Here is a 20053-nt window from a genome sequence, read left to right on the forward strand (position 1 = left end):
GTATTTCTCACAGGAAATTTTACCTCAGTGTAGAAAGCAGCAATATTGATTGACTCACTCTGGGTATTGACCACTGTTTTATTTACTTGATTTTATTTCTGCATAAAAACTTGTGAGGCTTGTTGGGATTTTGTTTGTCTTTGCCCCTTTCTACCTAAATATGATAACCTTACTGTTTGGTGGTTATAGTTTCAAGAGTTCTCTCAGTTTACTTCCTAAAGGTCAGAATGACAGGTTTGGACAGTATTTCATTTTTCCACAGAGAAAACAAACATGAAATATTTTCTACACTGGAAACCAACATATTTTAACTTGCCTAAACATGTTACTTTGACTACGTGTGCTCCCAAGTGCATTATTTGGTTTTTTTTGTCTGGTTATTTACTGCTTTCCTCTACATACTGGAAAAGCTGCTTTTTGCATGATATGATGTGTGTTTCACCTGAAGCAAAAATCCTTAGGAGGGGATACCAGGGCGTATATACTTTCTACAAAGCAGTGCCCTGCTAGGAAATTTAAATACTCTTCAGTTCTCTTAATGTGAAGTAGTTTGGCATTTCAATTTTGCAGGCAGGCTCAAAGCTCTGAATTTTCCATTATCTTTATGAAAGTAAATAGTGAGGTGCATCTTTTACTTCACAGAATTTAAATTCAGATTTTATGTAATTACTATTACATTTTAATTTTACATTCCTCTTTTTTTTTTCAAGTCTGGGCTGCCTAACCATCCAAACTGGAGCAAACTATTCTACATACTGATTTTTTGCTTCAGAAATATAAGTGGAGCCTCTCTACTTATGTACACAGTTGCAGTCTGTGTTGCGTGTCTTCAGGCTCAAGTTCTTGAGTGATTTAAGGATGAGGCAGTAAAGATGCACTTCCTTTTATTTCTGTAAAGTACCCAGAGTAATTTTTCCCTAATGTTGAAGATCCAGCTTGGCTTTCTGTGTTTGTATGTTGTTACTACATCCTTGGTTCAGATTCACATTTTCTGTCTTTCTTTTTGTCTTTCTGTAGCCTCATCACCAGTTGATTTAAATTTGCCATCTTTTCAAGGTATGATTTACTGAAATAGGCAGTGAAACTTAGCACTTACAGGACACTAGTCCCTGCTCCGATTATAACATCTCCTTAACTGTGACAGTAATAAGTAATATATCTGTCCTATCTTAAATGCATATTGAAAATGATAGTGCAGAATTGGATATGCACAGCTATAGAAAGTATTTTTGTATAGTTTTACCCTAGATCAATTTATTCAATTTTGGGTCTTTATCTATCTGTCTGTCTGTCTATCTAGATACTTTTACCAGACTTGCTGATTTCTGTTGCTCATTAAGAAAGTTTATGCTGTTAAATTTTTAAAAAGTCAGTCATGAGATTTACAAATCTTATGCCCTTTGCATGAATAAAGCAATTTAAGGACGATAGATTCTGCAAGATAACAAGAACAGATTTGACTCTTCACTATGACTGCCACACAGTTTTGTGTGGACTGACTGAGTGTTAGGGTGGTCTTTCTCCATAGTTACACCATGTGCAGGCTGGGACCTGGCTTGTCCCACTTCACACTTTGCCATAAATTTAAGCCAGTAGGAATGGAGAGCTGAAAAGTCTGATGCTCTTTTTCCCTTTTACTACCTTTGTGATATGAACCGTAGCATAAGTGGGGTGGGTTGGATTAAGAGCTGGTATTAAGAGCAGCTGAAACTCATCTGCCCTGAGCTTTGAGAAGGAGACAAAGAACATGGATGATAGGCAAACTCTTTTGCAGCACCTAGAAAAATTATTGATATGGGTGATTTATGATGTATCTTGTGTATCATTGCAGGAGGTTTATGACATGGTGAAATAGTAAGAATGCAGGAGAAATAATCTCTGCACGAAATAACATCTAGAACTATTGCTTTCTGTTTTAGGCTCCTACCAATCTGAAAACATAGATGTTCTGAAGGAGAAAGAAAACAAAGGATTCTTCAGCTTTTTTCAACGAAACAAGAAGAAGAGAGAACAAGTAAGGTGTAGCTTTGTATAAGGAAAACTAATAGAAACATAGTCAGATTGAGCAATCGATACTGTTGATTATTTTCCAGAAAATATGTGCAACTTGGGTTTCTTTTTATTTCCCACACCTCAAGGCTGCCAGTGCCCCGGCAACTCCATTGATGAGCAAGCCAAGGCCACCATTTATCATGAGATCTAACACTGTCAGCAAGCAGTACGACTCCAACACTCTGCCAGCTGAAATGCCAAAGAAACGGAGAGCTCCTCTGCCCCCCATGCCGACCTCTCAGAGCGCTCCCCAGGAGCTGGCGCGAGCCCAAGCCAGACCTACCTCTGATATTGTGAAATCCAACAGCTTTGAGAGGAGTGAGCAGGTCAGTTACATTTGCTTCACTTCTCTTCAAAAGTACAGATGTAGCACCCCTAATAACCCTGTTGTTAATATGTGATCAGGCTTGAAATAAATGGAAAAGTGAAGTAATAGCTTTCAAAACTTTTAGCTACGAAATAGCTACAGAAATTGAATGATACATTCCTTTTAGACTTTGTAGCCAAAGTAGCTGCTGTACTTTGAAAAGGTAAAACCAGCTTCTTATGTGAATTGGTCTTGTAAGCACCTTTCTGTTATTTTGGATGAATACCTTATATATTTAAATATGAGAAGGTGGTCTCACTTTATTATAACTAGTAATTTTGGCTAATTATTCCTGTAAATTTTGGATGTTTTAGTTACATGGGATAATGAGTAGTTTGTTTTTTACATTATATTGTAGAGAAAAGTGGACATGGGGTGCAGGGTAAACATTGTTCCCAGCAAGTTAAAGTAAGATTTTTATTTTAAAAATTGGGCTGTATTATGTTGAAGCTATGAGATCTGGACTACGTTTTTGAGTAACATATATATATGTATATACATGTATATAGATATATCCCATGACATGCAGAAATTCTGCCAATAGAATTTGTGAGAATTGATGCATTAACTGCTATCCTGGTATTACACATATTGTCATTTGTGTATTCCAGTTAAAGATGAAGATTAAAAATTTTTAATATGTATTTTTATTTCCTACTTTGCTTTAAATTCAGTATCTAAATATGATTTTTTGATATGTGGTTATTGATGTACTAGAAAAATTAAGTGAAGAACTAAATGAAATCCAAATCTGAGGGATTAATTTTGAGTTAGACTCGGCTATAAGAAATTTCAGGCTGTGACTACCTTTATGCAATGATTTAGTCTTTCACTGATGCACAGAACCACAAGAGAGCACTGTTTAACAGAAGTTCTGCCTTTGTGTATTGTGTCCTGCTGAAAAGCTTTATAATTTGAAGAAGACAAAGGTTTCTTTCTAAATTTTTATAAAAGGAACCTTTAGGGAGATTAAGAAAATAATGATTTTTTTTTTTTTTTACTTCACTGTGTTTCTCTTTTAATTCAGTTTCTTAAAAAATAACTTACTAATGTTAACATGCTTTAAATGATTAATATTCTATTATGTCTAAAAGTAATCTATGATTGTTTGGCTGTCACTCAAACAATTGCTTAGATTTATTATTTTGTACTGACATTTCTTACTGATCTGAAGTGATCTGACTGAAATTGAATATCTTACAAAGACAGGACGTCCGGATTAAGTTATATTTTTGTGTCTATATTCTGTTTTGTACTACTTTGTGCAACTTGGTTAAAACTTAGGGCCTTTGGCATCCTTTTTTAAGGTGACTTCTCTCTCACTGGGATTTGATTGCACAGTGAAAATTAGAAAATGTCGTGCTTAGGACTTTAGATGTGGACAAATGTTTACTCTTACCTTAGAATTTATTAATTCAAGTAAAATATTTTGTCAAATGGGCAGAGAGGCAGGTGCTGTAGCCACCACTCAGGGAGGCAGTGACAGGCTGCATGAGATTAAAAAAAGATGCATATGGCATTCTCTGTCTGGAGTGAAGTAATCCCAAGCACCAGTACAGGCTGGGGTCTGCTCATGTCATCCACCTTGAATCTAGTGTACTCAGTAATTTTATGCTACATCTGCACCACTGTATCCAGATGTTTTTCCTGCAGTTCAAGACAGAGATTGAAAACAGGCTACCATGATGTTTAAAGGTTTGGAGAAAGGTTTTTCCAGTGCTTAATGGAAAGAAGGCTCAGATGGTATCTAATGACATTCTTCTGATACCTGGACAATGCTACAGGGAAATCTGAGGTGTATTCTTCACAACGGTGCATGTGGCAGGATGAGAACCAATGGACAATAGCTTGTCCAGAGGAAATTCCATTCAGACTGAAGAACAAAACTTGCCACTGTGAGAACTGACTGTTGGAATAGGTAATTCATAAGAAATGGCAGAAGCTTCGTGGTTGGAAATGTCTGAGATGTGCCTTGACAGACTCTAGCAATAACCAGTAATGAAGTATAAGAACTTGTTTTTAACAGATGGTTGGACCAAATTATCTCAAAAGGTCTCTCTGAATCCAGGTCAGCTCTCAGTAAATAAGGCCAGTATAATGGTCATGCTAGATCACAAGTATTTCATTGTGAACAAGACAAGAATTTGGTCTGTCATGTTCTCTGCTGTTGAAAATATGTGTTCTGCTGGTAGGACTTAGTCTCTCTCAGGTTGCTCACCAGGCTGATTGGTGTGTTCACTGGGATATTTGGTATGTCTGGGAATTTCACTGCTACTTCGGTGTCCAATGAAGTTAATTTACAAAAGTGAAGATAGAGTTTTTTTTTTCTCTTAAGGGTTACTTTTTACCTCCTTTTGCCTTACAGGAAGCATTTAATTGCAAGCCATACTGCTTTTAACAATGCCTAAGTTCCACAGCCTGTCCTTCACTTTACTTGGCAGACTGGATACATAGTGTATTTCTTCTATGGACCAGGATGACCTTCTGCATGGGCCCTGAGATGGACAGACCTCTTTTGTAACATCCACAGGGAAGACAAAGTGAAATGTCACTTTTGCCTGGATTAATTGTCTGCCTAGTATTGAGAGAAATGTGTCAAAGTAGTAATAGCAGACAACATGAAATGAGCCAACTTTAAGGGAACAGAGTTCTCACTGTTGTCTTACTTCACATTCTCAACATATTGTAGTCCAGTTTCTCACAGTATGACAAAGGGTTTTAATGTTTACCTCCTACAGCTTCTCTGCTACTTTTCCATTAAAGAAACTGTTTTTTTCCTTGTGTGAGTAGTTACATTCTGAGATGAGGATTGGAATTTTTTCTGCCTCTGTTTCAAGGTGATTATAAAATTAGTTTTTAGGGACAGGGTCCTATTTTTAGGGGAGAAAATAGTACAGTGTCAGGGTACCTCTTACAAGTTACTACATTGCATGATTTGCTTATTTTTCTACATGAGACTTGGGAGATGCCTAGTAAGCTTAAATGGTTAATGTTTGTCCAGCAAATTTCTATGTTCAATCAGGTGGGAAATAAGCATGTTAGTCTCTAATATTGAAATCCCTCACTTATTTGTCAGTTCTAGTTCTGGGCAAGATGATTCTTGTCAGAAGTATGTTTAGAACTAGCAAGTTGAAATATACTTGCAAGTAGAGAAGATTCTGAAGGGATTTTGCAAAGTGTTGTATAATTTCGTGTGTGTATCTTCACAGCTTTCATAAAAGTGGTTGCAATTTTCTAGTAATAACACTTTAAAAGAAAAGCATTTGACTGTGCTCAAAATGTCATGGCTGATTTTCTTCCTACTGCTTTATTTATAAAAACTAGACTGATACATCTGCATTTTATCCCATTAATGTTTCTCTCCTTACACTGTTTACAGTTATTGTTAGGCGCATGTGTAAACTATGCTTGGGTAGGAACAATTAAGTGAAGACTTTTAGTTAAAACATTTACAGTAGTAATAAAATTTGCTGTTACTTACACAATGCTAGCTCCTAAAGAAATCTAAATCTCTAGGCTACCTCTTAAAAAAGAAAGGAAAGGTGATGATGAGGGAAGGCTGGGAAGCAGCTAAACCATAAAGTACTTTGGAAAAGATTTCTTTAGCCATTGTCATAGGACAGCTTAGTTGGGATTTCTGTGAACGGTGAGTTCCATGCTAAAGAAATTGCACCAGAGGCTTGCTTGCCTGCAACTTGATGGTCAGCTCTTTAAAGTGGAAGCTGGGCAATGATGCATTGAGCACTTTGGACAGCAGAGAAATTTTGGGTTGAATCAGTGTTACCAGGGAGAAGAAAGTGCCCAAAGTTTGCATGAGGATCATCTGATATTATTCTGAGATGTTTCAGAATTGGAGGTGAATGGTGCATGTGTCCATTTTTCAGTATATCAAATACATAACTTTACTCCTTTATTGTATTTGCTTCTGTACCAGCAAGATAAACCATAGGAGAAAACAGTCATATTGGTTGTTTGGACAGAATATCACCAGCTGAGTTTCTCCAAATATATTCTGTATGTCTTTTATTTCCAATGGATCAGAGGTGTATTACTTCCTTTGTAGTACTTAGGATAAGTGTAACTATTTTGGGAAGCTTAAGCCATGTAATAGAAATTGAGTACATGGGTTATTGTAGGGTCAAATATATATTTTTTGCTGTTACTCCTTGGACATACACTTACCTGCATACACAGAGGGGAAAAAAGGAAATACTAAAAATATGAGTAGCAATGTGCTTTGCTCCCTACATGATACAGTCGCCTATATATCTCTGTTAAACACAGATCTGTGTGAAGCAAGAGGTAGGATGTGGTGATACAAAAATCTGTCTAATGACCCTTGGTGTGAGGTAGGCTTTCCAGCACACTGAAATGTTCCACCACCTCTATATTCTTTCCCAAACACTTTTTGGTTTTTTGCTTCCATTGGAGCTTCAAAATTACTGTGCCTTAATTATCTTTATTTGCTTTTGTGAAATGGTAAGAAGGGCAAGGTACTATGTCTGCCACTGCTTACAGAGGCTGGAACTTGGGAAGCACTGACATCTACTAGTGTTTGCTTTGGGTGGGATTTGGTGCCAGATTTGAGAGTAAAAAGTTTTCCTATCCACCCTTGCTTGTTGCAGGATGAGGGGGGTGTATGGTGTTAAAAGCAGGGCTCCTGCATATGTTACAGAAGTTATGACAGAGTTCACTGGTGTTTCTGCATAAACACAGTTAATTACTGTAGAGATCCTAACAAGAATTTTAATTTAAACGTAGCTGATAAAGCACTGGTTATCATAGGCAGTTGGTATGACACATGAACACCCAGATGTATATTCAAAAGCTTTGTCAGATACGTCTTAATGATATTATTTTAATTTTTTTCCATCTGTTTAAAGTACTATTTTCACATTGCAGCCTTTGTTAGGATTTGAAAGCTCTTAATATTCATATGTTGAATAATTCCTGAGAAAATCTGTTCAACACTTGAACCTTAACTGGAACATTTAGTACTTTCATGAAATCTCTCTTTGCAAATTGTTTGTTTCTTTGGATGCAAAGGGCAGTAGAAAATATAAAGTATAAAAATCTTCAAGTAGCATTTGTGCTGTCATGCTGAGAACATTATTCCCCCCTACACACACCCTTGTTGTGTGCAGAAGGGAACTCTGGTGACATCTGCTCAGCCGAGGGTGCGCAGAGCTCGGTGCCAGCCGCGTCGCTCAGGGAGCCCGTGCGAGCCACAAGGGCTGCGCACCTTGGGACGGGGAAATGGGGCTTTGAGCAGAGCAGGGGGGCTGCAGCCTGAGCACAGCTGCCACAGAGGAGACAGACACAACTGCCCAACTGCGAGGAGGAAATATTCAGCAACAGAAAAAGCCTCATTTGGGGAAATTATATTGTATTTGATATCTCCTCCTGAATAAGTTCAAAGGCTGAATACTATTAGTTATTTCACTTTCAAAGAACTATTTTGGAACTGTGAATAAGAAATTATAGAAGTGTAAAGTGTTTTTTGTTGCGCGACATTTTAATCTAGAAACCGAGTTGTTTAAAAATTGCTCAAGCATGCAAGTATTTTTAATTAGGAGTGCCGTGTTCCTATCCTCTGGTGTTCTTAAAATATTGTTTCACCTTGTGCTTTGTGTTTTCTCTCTTAAACCCTGACTCTTGCTTTGCTGTAAAAGGTGTGAGTTGCTTGCTTTGGCAGCGCAGTGATGGATGGAATGGTGTGTACCTTTTCGGGCAGTGGTGCTCCTTACAGTGCAGTATTGTGGATCTGTTGTACCTGATCCCGGGGTGGGACAAAGCAGATGACTGAGGGTGCCCAGGGTGGCTCAGAGGATAGTTTTTCATTCAAAGCTCTGTTCGTTCAGGTATTGTACTGCAATCTCACAGGATTTGCCTCTTAGGCAAACACTGCCTGACAGACACCTTGTGCCAGTATCTATTCTGTTGTAATTTTCTTTATAGATTTGATTGTATACAACCAAATACTCTAGCTTTTTGTCCTGAATATCCCACTTACTGTGGAATCTTTGGATATTTGTTCAGTGGTAGCTTTCTAAATGATAAGCATCTTTTTCCATGGAAATTGACAAGGTCAACAATTCTATTGTCGGATGTTTTGAAAGAATTGTCAGTGGAACAAGAATATGTAGGTGCCTTTATGTCTTCTCTGTTCCTTGATATTGTGCTTTGTGAAGTGGGCTGGTTAATTGAAGCACACAGAAGTTCTCTGGAGATGACCCCACACCCAACTGCTGTGTGGGTCCTTCTAGACAGAAATGAATGTCACTGCAGGATTTTATTATATTGTTGAGTAGTGATAGGAATCAGAATTACTACAGAAACAGGCAGCTGTGTCCAGTTTCAAAATGCATTCTTTTGTTGCTGGAATTCTGAACATTGTCCATCTAGTAGATGTGGATGTAATTTTCTTCAGTATAAGGCAAACTGTAGTTAAGAATGGCAGGCAAATTTACAACCACTGTCTTTCTGAGACAGAGAATGTGTTTCTAAAACAGCTTAAAATGCAATTGGTTAGCTATATGATAAAAATGAGGTCTTCAGCAGGTATCCTTTGTCCATTTTTTAAGTTGTTTTGATTATTTGTGAATTAAGATTTTTTACTTTGCTGCAGTAATGAGGACATTACTATGCTGTAACATCAGTAGGTACTATAACTTTTTTTGCAACGTACCAAATTTAACTTTGTTAAATATTATGAGACGGTTGTACTTGATAAGTTTTGAAATCAGGCATTCCAAACATTTTTACGAAAGTTCAGGTATTTCAGTGAGTGAAAGAAATTAATGATAATTATGTATACAGGCCAATTAGGACTGCTGTTGAAAGAGTGGAGAAGGAAACACTGTTATGTTGTTGTGGGGGCGGTGTAGTTGAAACTTCTTTCCACAATGATTTTAGCTACTTTTAGAAAATACTTATTTTGGGTTTGTAGAATAGCCTTTGGTCATAAAAGAATTCAAATTCTCTTTTCCATGGCAGGTAACAAGTGATTTTCTTTTATTGCACTATGTTGCACCTCTGTGAATATATTCAATTACTTGAGAAAGTATTTTTTATTTAAAAAAAAAACAAAACAACTCCTTGGAGGATTTAAGATGAAAAACGCTGTAAGTTTGGTAATACATTCTCTCTTTCCCAAATATATATTATAAATACTTCTGGAGAGTAATTACTGGAGCTATTTGCCTGTTTTCCACTGATTGCTGCTGATGTTCCTGCCCTGTGTCCCTTGCCAGGCCCCTGTGGGGTTGGTGAGGAAAGGCTCCCTGGTGCTCGGTGACACCGCTCCTGTGAACTCCTCTCTGCGCAGGATGAAGCGCAAGGCGCCCTCACCACCCTCCAGAGCACCAGAAGATCAAAGTGAAACCAGTAATGAGCCTGGTAATCTTTTTATGCTGTTTAATTGGAAGGCAACAGAAAGTATAGCTGGCTAAGCATTAAAGCAACACCACCTTATGAGATAAGAACCTCAAGTGGGCAGCCACAAAACTGCAGATGCAAAGAATGCATTTATCTTTGTTTCCTCACCAACGGGGAAGCCTGGAAACAGCACCCAGGCAGAGGCACCCAAGGGGGATCACTGGCACCACGGAGCTCAGTCCATGCCAAATGATGGCCAAACCTGCTCCCTTCCCTCTGTGTCAGGGATTCACACAGGTGTATTTACCACAGGGCTTTGATCTTTCCCACAACAGGGCGGGAATCTCCAGCATGTCCCATAAGATGCCTTGTGAGTCCATCACACGCCTATATTATCTGAACACAGGTGTTCCACTTGTCAAACACACAAGGCTAAGCAGCAATTATCATATATGAGGGGTTTTGCACCCCTACTGCAAGTCTCTTGAGTGTGTTTGCAATCCTCCTCACCAATCTTCTGTTATTTTCCCACAAGTGTGAGAAAGTGTGAGAGGTATTTAGAGCAGGCAGATTGGAAAAAAAAAACCCGGACAATGCCAAATTAATTTTAGTTAGGTTAAGTATTGATTTGTGTTCATGTTACTCAGGTGGACTACTTGGGGTGGGGAGAAAAGACTGGCTTCTCTGGATCACAGAAAGTGTAATAATAGCAAATGGACTAACTAGAACAAGATTAGAGAAAGTCCACTTGTTTTCTTGCAATTCTTCTGTTTGATCAAAAATTCCATTTTCTGGGTCAAAAATACTGAAGAGTTGAGGTTAAAATATCTGGAAAATGTGACAATGAGCACTAGTTGCTTCAGAGGAGTTTCTTGAAGAAATCACTAGTCTGTATGACCACAATCTAATATTTTATCTAGAACTTTTGTTGGTGCTGAAACAGAGGTGTAAAGGTTGTTGCTTCATTTTTGCAGTAACAGAGTCAACAGAATCAGCCTCCACTAAAGCAGAAGGAAGAGCCACTGAAATGAAGCCTGAAACAGGTTGGTTTTTTCTACAAAAATCCAGATAAAATTTACTTCATAGCAAATTATGATAATTCATAGCAATAAATTACTGTAGATGTGTCATAAGTATAGAACTAATTTTAATGCTTCTGTTCAATTAAGTTTTCCTTCTAAAATAAGGATATTTTACCTTTGTTGTGTACAGAAAAAATGCAATATATTTTGTATTGGTATCTGTGCTTTACATTTAATAAACTAAACATTATCCCTGTTCTTCTCTGTAACTTGTGAGGAAGGAGAGAAAACTATCCAGAATTTCTGTGATATTTTTATTTGTACTTCATAACAAGCTTTTCAAAAGCTAAAGCCCAGTGTTGTTTTTAGAACCCTGCCTTGTGCTGCCCTTGACCAGCATAACATAGGGGCAGGAGCAAATCTGTGCCTGGCTTTTGGTTGGCATCTGAACAGCCTTTGAAAACATAAGTTGTAAATCTAAACGGAATGCATAAATAGTTGTTTATACATTAAATTATTTGTTGGGTGTTATGGGAAAAATGTGATATATCAAAGTAGAGCAGTTTAAAATACAGTTATTTAGCTGCTGAACATAATGCTTTTTTAAATTTATGCAGTTTGTACTGTGAAATACTACTGTTTGTAAGCACCAGACTATAGAGTTCAGTTATAAGATACAACATCTAGAAGTCTTGTAAAATTTGCAAAAGCTTTTAGAATAATCAGTGCCAGTGCAGTCTGAAAAAATAACTCTTCAATGCATTTAATAAGAATGAAGTATATAAATGCTAAGCCTGTGGAGTGCCTCTGTTGTTATAGGAAGCTAAGCACTCAGTTACTGTGCTAGTTGACAGGAATTTTTGAGTTGTTTTCCAGCTGTTTTATTCTGGATGCCCGTCAAATTGTTTGGAGTGACAAAACAAAAATGTACCACAAGAGCTGAAAAAATAATCTGCTAGGATGCTAGGTCTCTGGCAAGAGGGGAAAAATAAAAAATCAGTAATTAGTAAATTTGTGCTTGTTTTGTGTTTAAGGCAATTTATGTAAATGATTGGAAAAAAACATTAAGTAGAAACAATATGTAATGTAATAAATGGGAGTAGGAACATACATTGTGGGGTTGAAGATCTAACAAAGTTGTAACCTTTCCTTGTCCTAGCTGTTGTAGCAGATGAAAGAGAATAATCAATTCTGAGTGAGTCGTTTGTTTAGTAGTACCGAATTTCGTGTGTGGAAAGCTATCTACATGCACTGGGTCTAAGATGAGCAAATTTATCATACTGTGATTTTAAATCAAGTTTTTTTGTTTTCTTGTTTCTGTCTTAAGATTGTTGATCTGTTCTAGAAGTTTTGCCTCTCCCATCACTGTAATGTCCAAATGCTGTGTAGATAAACAACCCTGGACTTCAAAGGAATGGCTTGTTGATTTTTCCATAGATTTAGAAACTTTTGCTTGAGACATTTGAATTCTGTAATTTAGTATTTTAATTTAAGCTGTAATGGAAAGAAATAGAAAAAGATAATAATCTTTACTGGGCAGTCTGTGTTGAGCCCTTGGATTTACCTCTGCAGTTAGTGACAATCTTCAGTTTCCAGTTTTCCTCATGTCTTCATTCAGTGTCCTTTGCTGAAGACTTAATGTACTGCAGTTTTTTAAAATGTACATAGAAGTCACATAGCAGAGCTTCATTGCCTCTTTTTTTCTCTCATGGGATACTGCTGCTCTCTGGTGGCATCTCTGAAACTGTCTTGAGGCCCGTGTGTAAAGGGTCCTTTTAGAAAAGTCCCTCATGCTGTGAGAACCAATATTAACCCACAGCAAAATCAGATGCAGCACACCTGTCCTATTCCTAGTCTGAAAATTATCCATGTTTGGGCATTGTTTTAAATGGATAAAATAGCTCAGTATCACTTAAAGGTGGAAATAATTGTAACTTTACAAAAACCCAGGAGTTCCTTCCATTTGGATTAATACTGCTATGATTGTCAGGAATCTGAGAAGCATTGTGAGTTTTTGTTGAGCTGTGACTGGCATTCCAGAGGGGTTCTGTTATGCAGTGCTACTTCAGCAAATAAGCAAAAAACCCTAAGGTGCAAATCTAGTATTACCTTTTGCCCTAAAATGAACCACTGCAGATGTTCAATTTGGTGTCTGTTAGCTATGCACCACTAAGACTCACACACATGAAGTGGAGCTATATAGTATGGAATAGGCAACATTTCTCTTGTGAAATCACAGTTTTCCCATGATGTGAAAACAGTGTGTACCTTGACAAAAGTAGTTCAAAGACACCCATCTACTGAAATAAACATTGACAGAAAAGTAATGTGAACATTTGGGATTATAAACAATTGTCTTTATCAATTATGATTTTTGTTCACCTTCCCAAAGTTTAATTAATGCTTAGGTTTTTTTTTTTCTAGGAAAGACAGTAAAACAGTATTCAAAACAAATTTTGAAATTAGAGATTTTCTTGAAGTTTTCCATCAAACAAATCACTTGATATAATCCTATTGGTTACAGTATTTCTTAAGTACTTTGTTAGGGGCTGTTGATTCAAGAGCAGATTTGCATGATGTAGTCAGGCTTTCCAGCTCTGGTGCTTACAAACATGAGAACTCACAGAGAAGCACCAGCCTGTTCTCTGCTGGGCAAAGGGTATTCTTACTGCTCAAAGGAGACTTGCAGTTGTTATGTCAGTCATGGGGGGTGTGTGTACTTATCTATGTATCTACCTTCACAGTGACACACTAGCTCTACTGGTTTAGGGCTACTCAAAACCCAGTGACTAATGTTCTAGGAGAGTAAATTATATGCAGGTAGAAATGCAATTTATATTACATAGGGAACTATGGATAGGGGGTATAAGCAATAAGGCAACAGTATATAGTCAGTATTGCTGTAAGTTCTTCCTAAAAATACATTGCATGTAAAAGCTATAGACTGAGGGTTTGGAAACAAATCAGAATCAGAACTGCTCCCCTAGGGAGTTACCTGAATGATGTAAGTGAAAGATGGTTGTTAAATGTTGTTTGCGTTCAAATGTGCTCAGATTTTGCTCTGCTGCAGCAGCGATGGCCCAGGTCTGAAATGAGACCCAGTAACAGATGAAAATCCACTAGCAAGCAAGGCTGATGTTGTGCTGACAAACGAGGTAGAGCATTTTTGAAGTGTGAGGCCTGTTTTTGTTTGGTATTATCCATTTGTAGGTCAGGTTAGTCCACCCCAACACTTGGAAGTGTTTCTAGCACAGCAAAGAACAGACTTTCACATAGCAGGAATGTCTCCTACCAGCCCAAGCTAAGTTTCCATCCCAGGAGATACAACTCAGTCTTTGTTACGTTGCTCTCCAGAGGAAAAGCAGCAGAGAAATGACAGCAGTGCCTGGGCACAAAGCCATAGCAGCCCCAGAATGCTTCCATTTCTCCTGTCAGAAGTCCTGGCTATTCTTTGTTGTATAATTCAGGTTTCCATAGAGCATTTAGACTGAAAATCTCAATCTTTGTTCCTGTAGCTGATGATGGCTCAGGCCCATGGCATAATAGCTAGTTCTCACCAGTGAAGGAGGCAATGTCCTAGAGAGCCAGCTATGGGCTGTGGGATGATCGTAGCTGGTTTAATGTTTGCTCACATTCGTTATGCTTTGTTTGTCCATTTTGATATATATATATATATATATATATATATATATATATATATATATATATACATGAAATGATACTGCCATCACGAAAATGATCCCCCAAAGTATGAGGTTGCTGGGTATGAGTTTTCCCTAGGTGGAAAAGGGGTTGATGGACAATGAAAAGATGAGAAGGTCCTTATGACTAGTAAACCTGTAGGAGTCCTGTAATACCAGTGTGACATATTTGTATGTACCTGTGCTGAAACCACATGGAAAGAGATCATCTGCACCACTTTGCAGTCCTGCCTTTCTTTCCTTGGGGATCCAAATCCACTCTGCATTCAGCACTATGGCATGTGTTGATCACATTGTTTAATGTGTAACTACAAAACACTGTTACAAGATTGGAATGCAAAACCAGGAATTAAATAGTAAAATGTTTGTCTTTTGTAGTTTCTCTGTAATTCTGAATGAGTATCTTTGCTATTACCAAAGATTGGTAATATTAGCTACTGACCCTCTTGTAAACATTGAAGTTTCTGTTCTGTAGTGAGCCTTTCTGCAATGCATTCATCCTCTTATTACTTTTCTGTAACACTGTACTTCTCTGGAGGTGCTTCTACTGGAAGTATTGTAGACTGGAGTCACTAAAAAAAGTCAGGCTAACTAATTTTTTTCACTCTGGAATCTGTGACTTTCCAGTATTCCTTTTTGTTTTCTTTGTTGACTTTGGCTTATGCTTGGAAATTTACTGATACTACTTAGACTGAAACCTAATTGTCCAAGTGCAAGACTTGTTCCCAACAGGTGTCACTGTACCCAAAGCTGATGGGAGTACCCTGATCAGGTGTATTTATTAGTTCAAATACACTGATTTTATCTGTGGCCTAATCCAGCAACTCAACCTTTTAGTTTAACTGTGCTCTGTCTGCAAATGTCACTATGTTTATGGATTAGCACTTTTCTGTTAACTTTATTTTTCTACTGTAACATGAAGCACTGCACAAGACACATTAATACACTTAGGATGGTTTTGGGAAACTTCTGATAGTGGTGGTGAAACTTGTTCAAACCATAGGCAAAATTGATATTTGGGTTACTCTTTAGTTCTTGAACATTCCTACTCTGATAATAGAGGAACTGTGTATTTTAAAACTCACTGGAGAGCTAATGGACGTACAAGAGGTCTGGGTAAAAGCAACCGCAAAAAAATAATCAGATTTGGTGTTATGAGATAAAAATATATTTAACAATCTTAATACCTGGGTTAAATATGGAAAATGTTTTAGAGTAGGTACAGATATAGAACCAGGTGGACAGGAGCATGGTGATAAGCATAGTCTTGTGTCAAGAGAGAAGCTGAAAAGAAAGTTCTGTGAAGTCTGAATGTATCTCTTTTTTAAATTAGTTTTTAAAATTTACCTGAATTATAAAATATAGCTTTCCTTCTTCAAAATTTTTTGGCTGCCTTGAACAGTCCCTCTGAATCTACAACCTGCATTAAGAGCTGTGGGTTGGTTTGGGTTTTTTTTTTTGGTTTGGGGGTACTTTTACTTTCTTTTCCTTTATTTTGTGAGTGTAGATGTAAGGATCTCAGAATGCAACCTGGAAGAAATTGATGAAAGGGAAGAGATAGGTGTGCAGCAGGGAGAGGACAGTGGAAGTACCAATACATCTCCTGGGATAGGAGAGGTTACTGCAGCCTTCAGCTCTGCTGAGGTACCACTGGAAAATGACAAAAACGATCCTGCTTCATCAGCTCCTGTTCCTGGCAGTGTTCCCATAGACAACTCGCAAAGCTTCAAGGAAGAAAAACAAGAAAATATGAGCACAGATGGCAAGTAAGTACGTTTTGTGACAAAGAAAGGAGCATTGGGGGGACAATGGGGGAGGCAAATAAAATACTGAGTGCTGCTTCATTGTGAAGCACAGAATAGAGAATTGTGAAAGAGGAATGAGCTTTAATATGCTTAGCTTTCATTGTAGCACTCTTCTGTGCACAGTAATTCATGAAGCTTTTCAACAAAAATGACAGTGAAGTGTTCTGCAGTCTATTCTGTTTAATCTTCCCTTTCCTTACTACTCAAACAGCTGGAGCCCAGAAAAGCTGAACCCAGCTCTAAAATGGCCAGTGTACTTACTAGAGCAGCATGCTGCAAAAAAAAAAAAAAAATTGGGTTGGTTAGTTAAATAAAAATATACAAATTCATTCTTGCAGATGGGGGGAAATGGATACATCAGCCATTTCTGTTCTTTTGGGTACGATTCTTATTGCATGCGTATTTGTTTTGGCTTTAATTTTTATTTTTTCTTTTCCTTATATGTGGTCTTGACCTGTCTCAATCCATTTGCTCTCAGGAAAACAAGTTAATTCAGCTTTTTTAAAGAATAAACACATTAGTTTCCTTAACCGCTCTTTTTCCCTTCTGGTGGTGCTGTACCTTTGCCCTTCAGCATGTTTGTTAAACTACCTGACTCAGCAGGTTTCCAACATGAGTTAGTGCCTGCTTGAAATAAATGTTGATTGTCCAGAGAAGTCCCATTGTGTTAATGTAATTCACTATTTCTCTGTTCCCTGGGGCAACTAAGCTGGCTACTGTTCCCAAATTAAATTGAAAGAACTATTTCGATTATTGTACTGAAGCCAAAATGTGTTACTGCCCTAGTAGCCAAGAACTTTCAAGGTAGTAAAAAGAGGCTTAACTTGTATTTGAAGGGACTTTTTTTGTCAGTCCAAGGCCAAATGTGGCCTTGCAAAAATGTTTGATACTCTGTCCTCGTGAATATTGTCCCAGTTGCTTGGGTGTTTCTCCTCTTTGGGGATCTAATAAATAGTCGTGAATTTGTAATTTATTAAGCCTGTGTTATTGGGTCAGTTTGCTTAATTGTCCAGGGGATGTTTCTTTCCTTTCCCCTCTGTTAACTGGTAGTAACCTTTTACATCTTGTTATCCTGGTGACACTCAGGTAGATTGTACTTTGGCTTTAGTTTGGCAATTGCTTCCTGAAATATCTTGGGGATTCCAAAATAAGGAGTGTGGTTTTTCTGACATTATATTTTGGGAGAACTTAATTTTGATCTTTTATAGAAGATCTAGTTACTTTGAGACGTGTGTTTTTTATCAAACTGGGAATATATGCAAAATTTTCAATTCAAACCCACTGGTTTCTATAATGATACTCTGTGGTGTTTGGGTACTTTTGGTTTTGGTGGGTTTTGATTTTTTTTTTTTCCTAATTCCTATTAAAAATCTAGTTCAGCCTGTTGTTAATAGTTTTAGCTCAGTCACCCAGCTGTGTTAAAAGGGATGGAGCTAAGCAAGAGTACAGAGTGCAGGACTGAGCTTTAGCTTTCTTCCAACAATAATTTTGGGAGCATACACTCCTGTTCAGTGATTTATGGGACACTTACAGTATGTTTGGGACTATGCAGGCAACACAGGCATGGATGGTTATTGAGAAATGGATAATTTTAAATGATTCAAAGCAGATGTGTCAGCTTAAGGCACTGGTTCTGACAACTAATGCATTTGATGTGGCAAATAATTTGGAATCTTCATAGTGCCAGTATTTCTAACTAGATATTATAAAAATATCTTGAACAAAGTTTGACATTTTTAATAACTTTTTATAAAGAAATTTTAAGTATTTTTGCCTTTTTCATTTACCTTTTGAAGCCAAGGACTTAATATGTCCTCCTGCCCCCAAAAAGATGAGGTTTTTATTCAGCATTTCTGCAGTTCTCTTGTCTCCCATGAAATGGAGTAAATAGCTATTGTATGCATTTCCAAGATGTTTAGTATGCAAGGAACATTTGTGTATATTCCTTTGCTGTTCTTAAGGTGTTTCTTGAAAGGGACTGCTGAGAAGTCTGCACTGCTCAGTTGGTGTGTTCATACACACTCAGTGTCTCATGCAGTGTGGTGGGGACAAAGTCAGGGACACAATTTAGACTGGGCATTGTCAGAAAACTTTATATGAGTGGAAAACCATTGTGGCTTCACTGGAATTGAGTTGCTATTGGAAAGTGTCTTGTTCAAACTGCACATGTAAACAAAAGGAGGGGGAGAAGAGGACTGATCATCTGCATACACAGAAGCAAGTAGAGCTACATGTCATTTTGGTATAATATCATGGCAGCATTTTCTCTTTTTTTTTTTTTTTTTAAATTGATTCTGTTGAGTATTCCAGTGTTTGGCAGAGTGGTTCTGTTTTGTCCATCTGTGTTTGGAGAATATTGCCAGTTCTCTTGCATCATGCCTTGTGTTTACTGAAATGAATGGTACCAGCATATTTAATATACTGTTGTGCTTTGCAGAGGACTACAGACTAAGATAAGCAGTGAGGATGCTGGATTTCAAACAGACAGGAAGCTTAACATTTTAGATCAAAATAAAACTAATGGTGAGTAGTTCCCACTTGTTAATACTTGAAGCTTGAACTTTTCTATTCCTTTGAAGAAATGTCTATGTAGTCAACTCTTGAATTGTTATCATCAGATTATTTTCTTTACCCTAGCTCTACTGTATTTTTTTTGAGATGAAGTGGCAAAAATTGACTGCAGTTTGGGGTTTTTTTGGTTTGTTTTTAATATATTTTTATTTTAGTAGTAGTCAAAGCTGCATTGTGCTGTTATAAGATGGTGTGGGTGGGACAGTGCTGAGGAGGGGGAAGGCTGGACACAAAGGTAATCCTGCCTTTGTTACCCCATGGTAATCACATGGGGTGACATGGCTGCCACATCCCACTGGGGAAGAAGAAGCCATCGGTTGTTCTTTGCTTATGAAGTTAGGGTGAGTTTTCTGCATGAAAATGCAAATATTTTTAAGAACAAATAAAATAAAGTGACACACTGATCTGAAACAAAATGACGACATCCTGTGCATCTAATGGGTCATAAATTTCCCTGTGGATTTAGTGACCTGACTGATTTCATTTTACTCTTTTGTGACACTGATTTTCAGATTTATATATTAGGCCTTCTATAGTCTTTTCTACTCAGTACACCTCTGTTAATAAATCATAACAACACAAGTCCTGTTTATATGTGATATAAATTTTAACTGACGTTTTATAGCATACATGAAATGAGGATCCCCCCCCATAAAATACCACTTCATGTGACTATTCCTGAAGAATTTAATTTTCCCAATATTTTTATTCAGTTGTTTTAAACAATTTTATGAAAGTGTTTTAAACAATTTGACTAAAATATTAATGTGTTTGGGAGATGATCACGTTTAGTCCGGGGTAGAAAATTGAAATATCAGACAACTAAAGGGTAGGGAAAATAGGTTTGGCAAATTGCTCTTCTCCATATGTTTTTCAGTTGTTTCCTTATACAAATACACAAGGTGTAGTTGACAAGATTTATAACATTAAAACTGAAGAACAGAAGCCACAAATGTGTGGAACTAAATAAAAACTGCATCTTACTCAATATTGAATAGTCCTTGAGTTCTTAAGTCACTGATACCTATATAATGAACTGAAATTCATTAGTACTTTTAAAATTGTTCTAGACTAGTTTTTCTATTTAGTTTATGCATGGCATTTGTAACCTGTTTATTAGAGAAGAATACCTGAGTTAGAAAACAGTTATTTGGCAAT

The 20053-nt window shown here is 37.3% G+C and overlaps 1 protein-coding gene across 1 annotated transcript in view; it reads left to right on the forward strand.

Annotated features, from left to right (window-relative positions):
- Positions 1 to 20053, forward strand: part of COBLL1 (cordon-bleu WH2 repeat protein like 1) — a 44487-nt gene that overhangs the window by 18027 nt on the left and 6407 nt on the right. The window contains exons 5-11 of the mRNA XM_062498253.1: positions 1018 to 1056; positions 1920 to 2014; positions 2139 to 2378; positions 9673 to 9817; positions 10771 to 10839; positions 16027 to 16285; positions 18762 to 18847. Of these exons, the coding sequence (XP_062354237.1) occupies positions 1018 to 1056; positions 1920 to 2014; positions 2139 to 2378; positions 9673 to 9817; positions 10771 to 10839; positions 16027 to 16285; positions 18762 to 18847 (933 nt within the window). The remainder of the gene's footprint in view (positions 1 to 1017; positions 1057 to 1919; positions 2015 to 2138; positions 2379 to 9672; positions 9818 to 10770; positions 10840 to 16026; positions 16286 to 18761; positions 18848 to 20053) is intronic.

The sequence above is a fragment of the Cinclus cinclus genome, chromosome 9, assembly GCF_963662255.1.
Source record: "Cinclus cinclus chromosome 9, bCinCin1.1, whole genome shotgun sequence".
Lineage (NCBI taxonomy): Eukaryota > Metazoa > Chordata > Aves > Passeriformes > Cinclidae > Cinclus > Cinclus cinclus.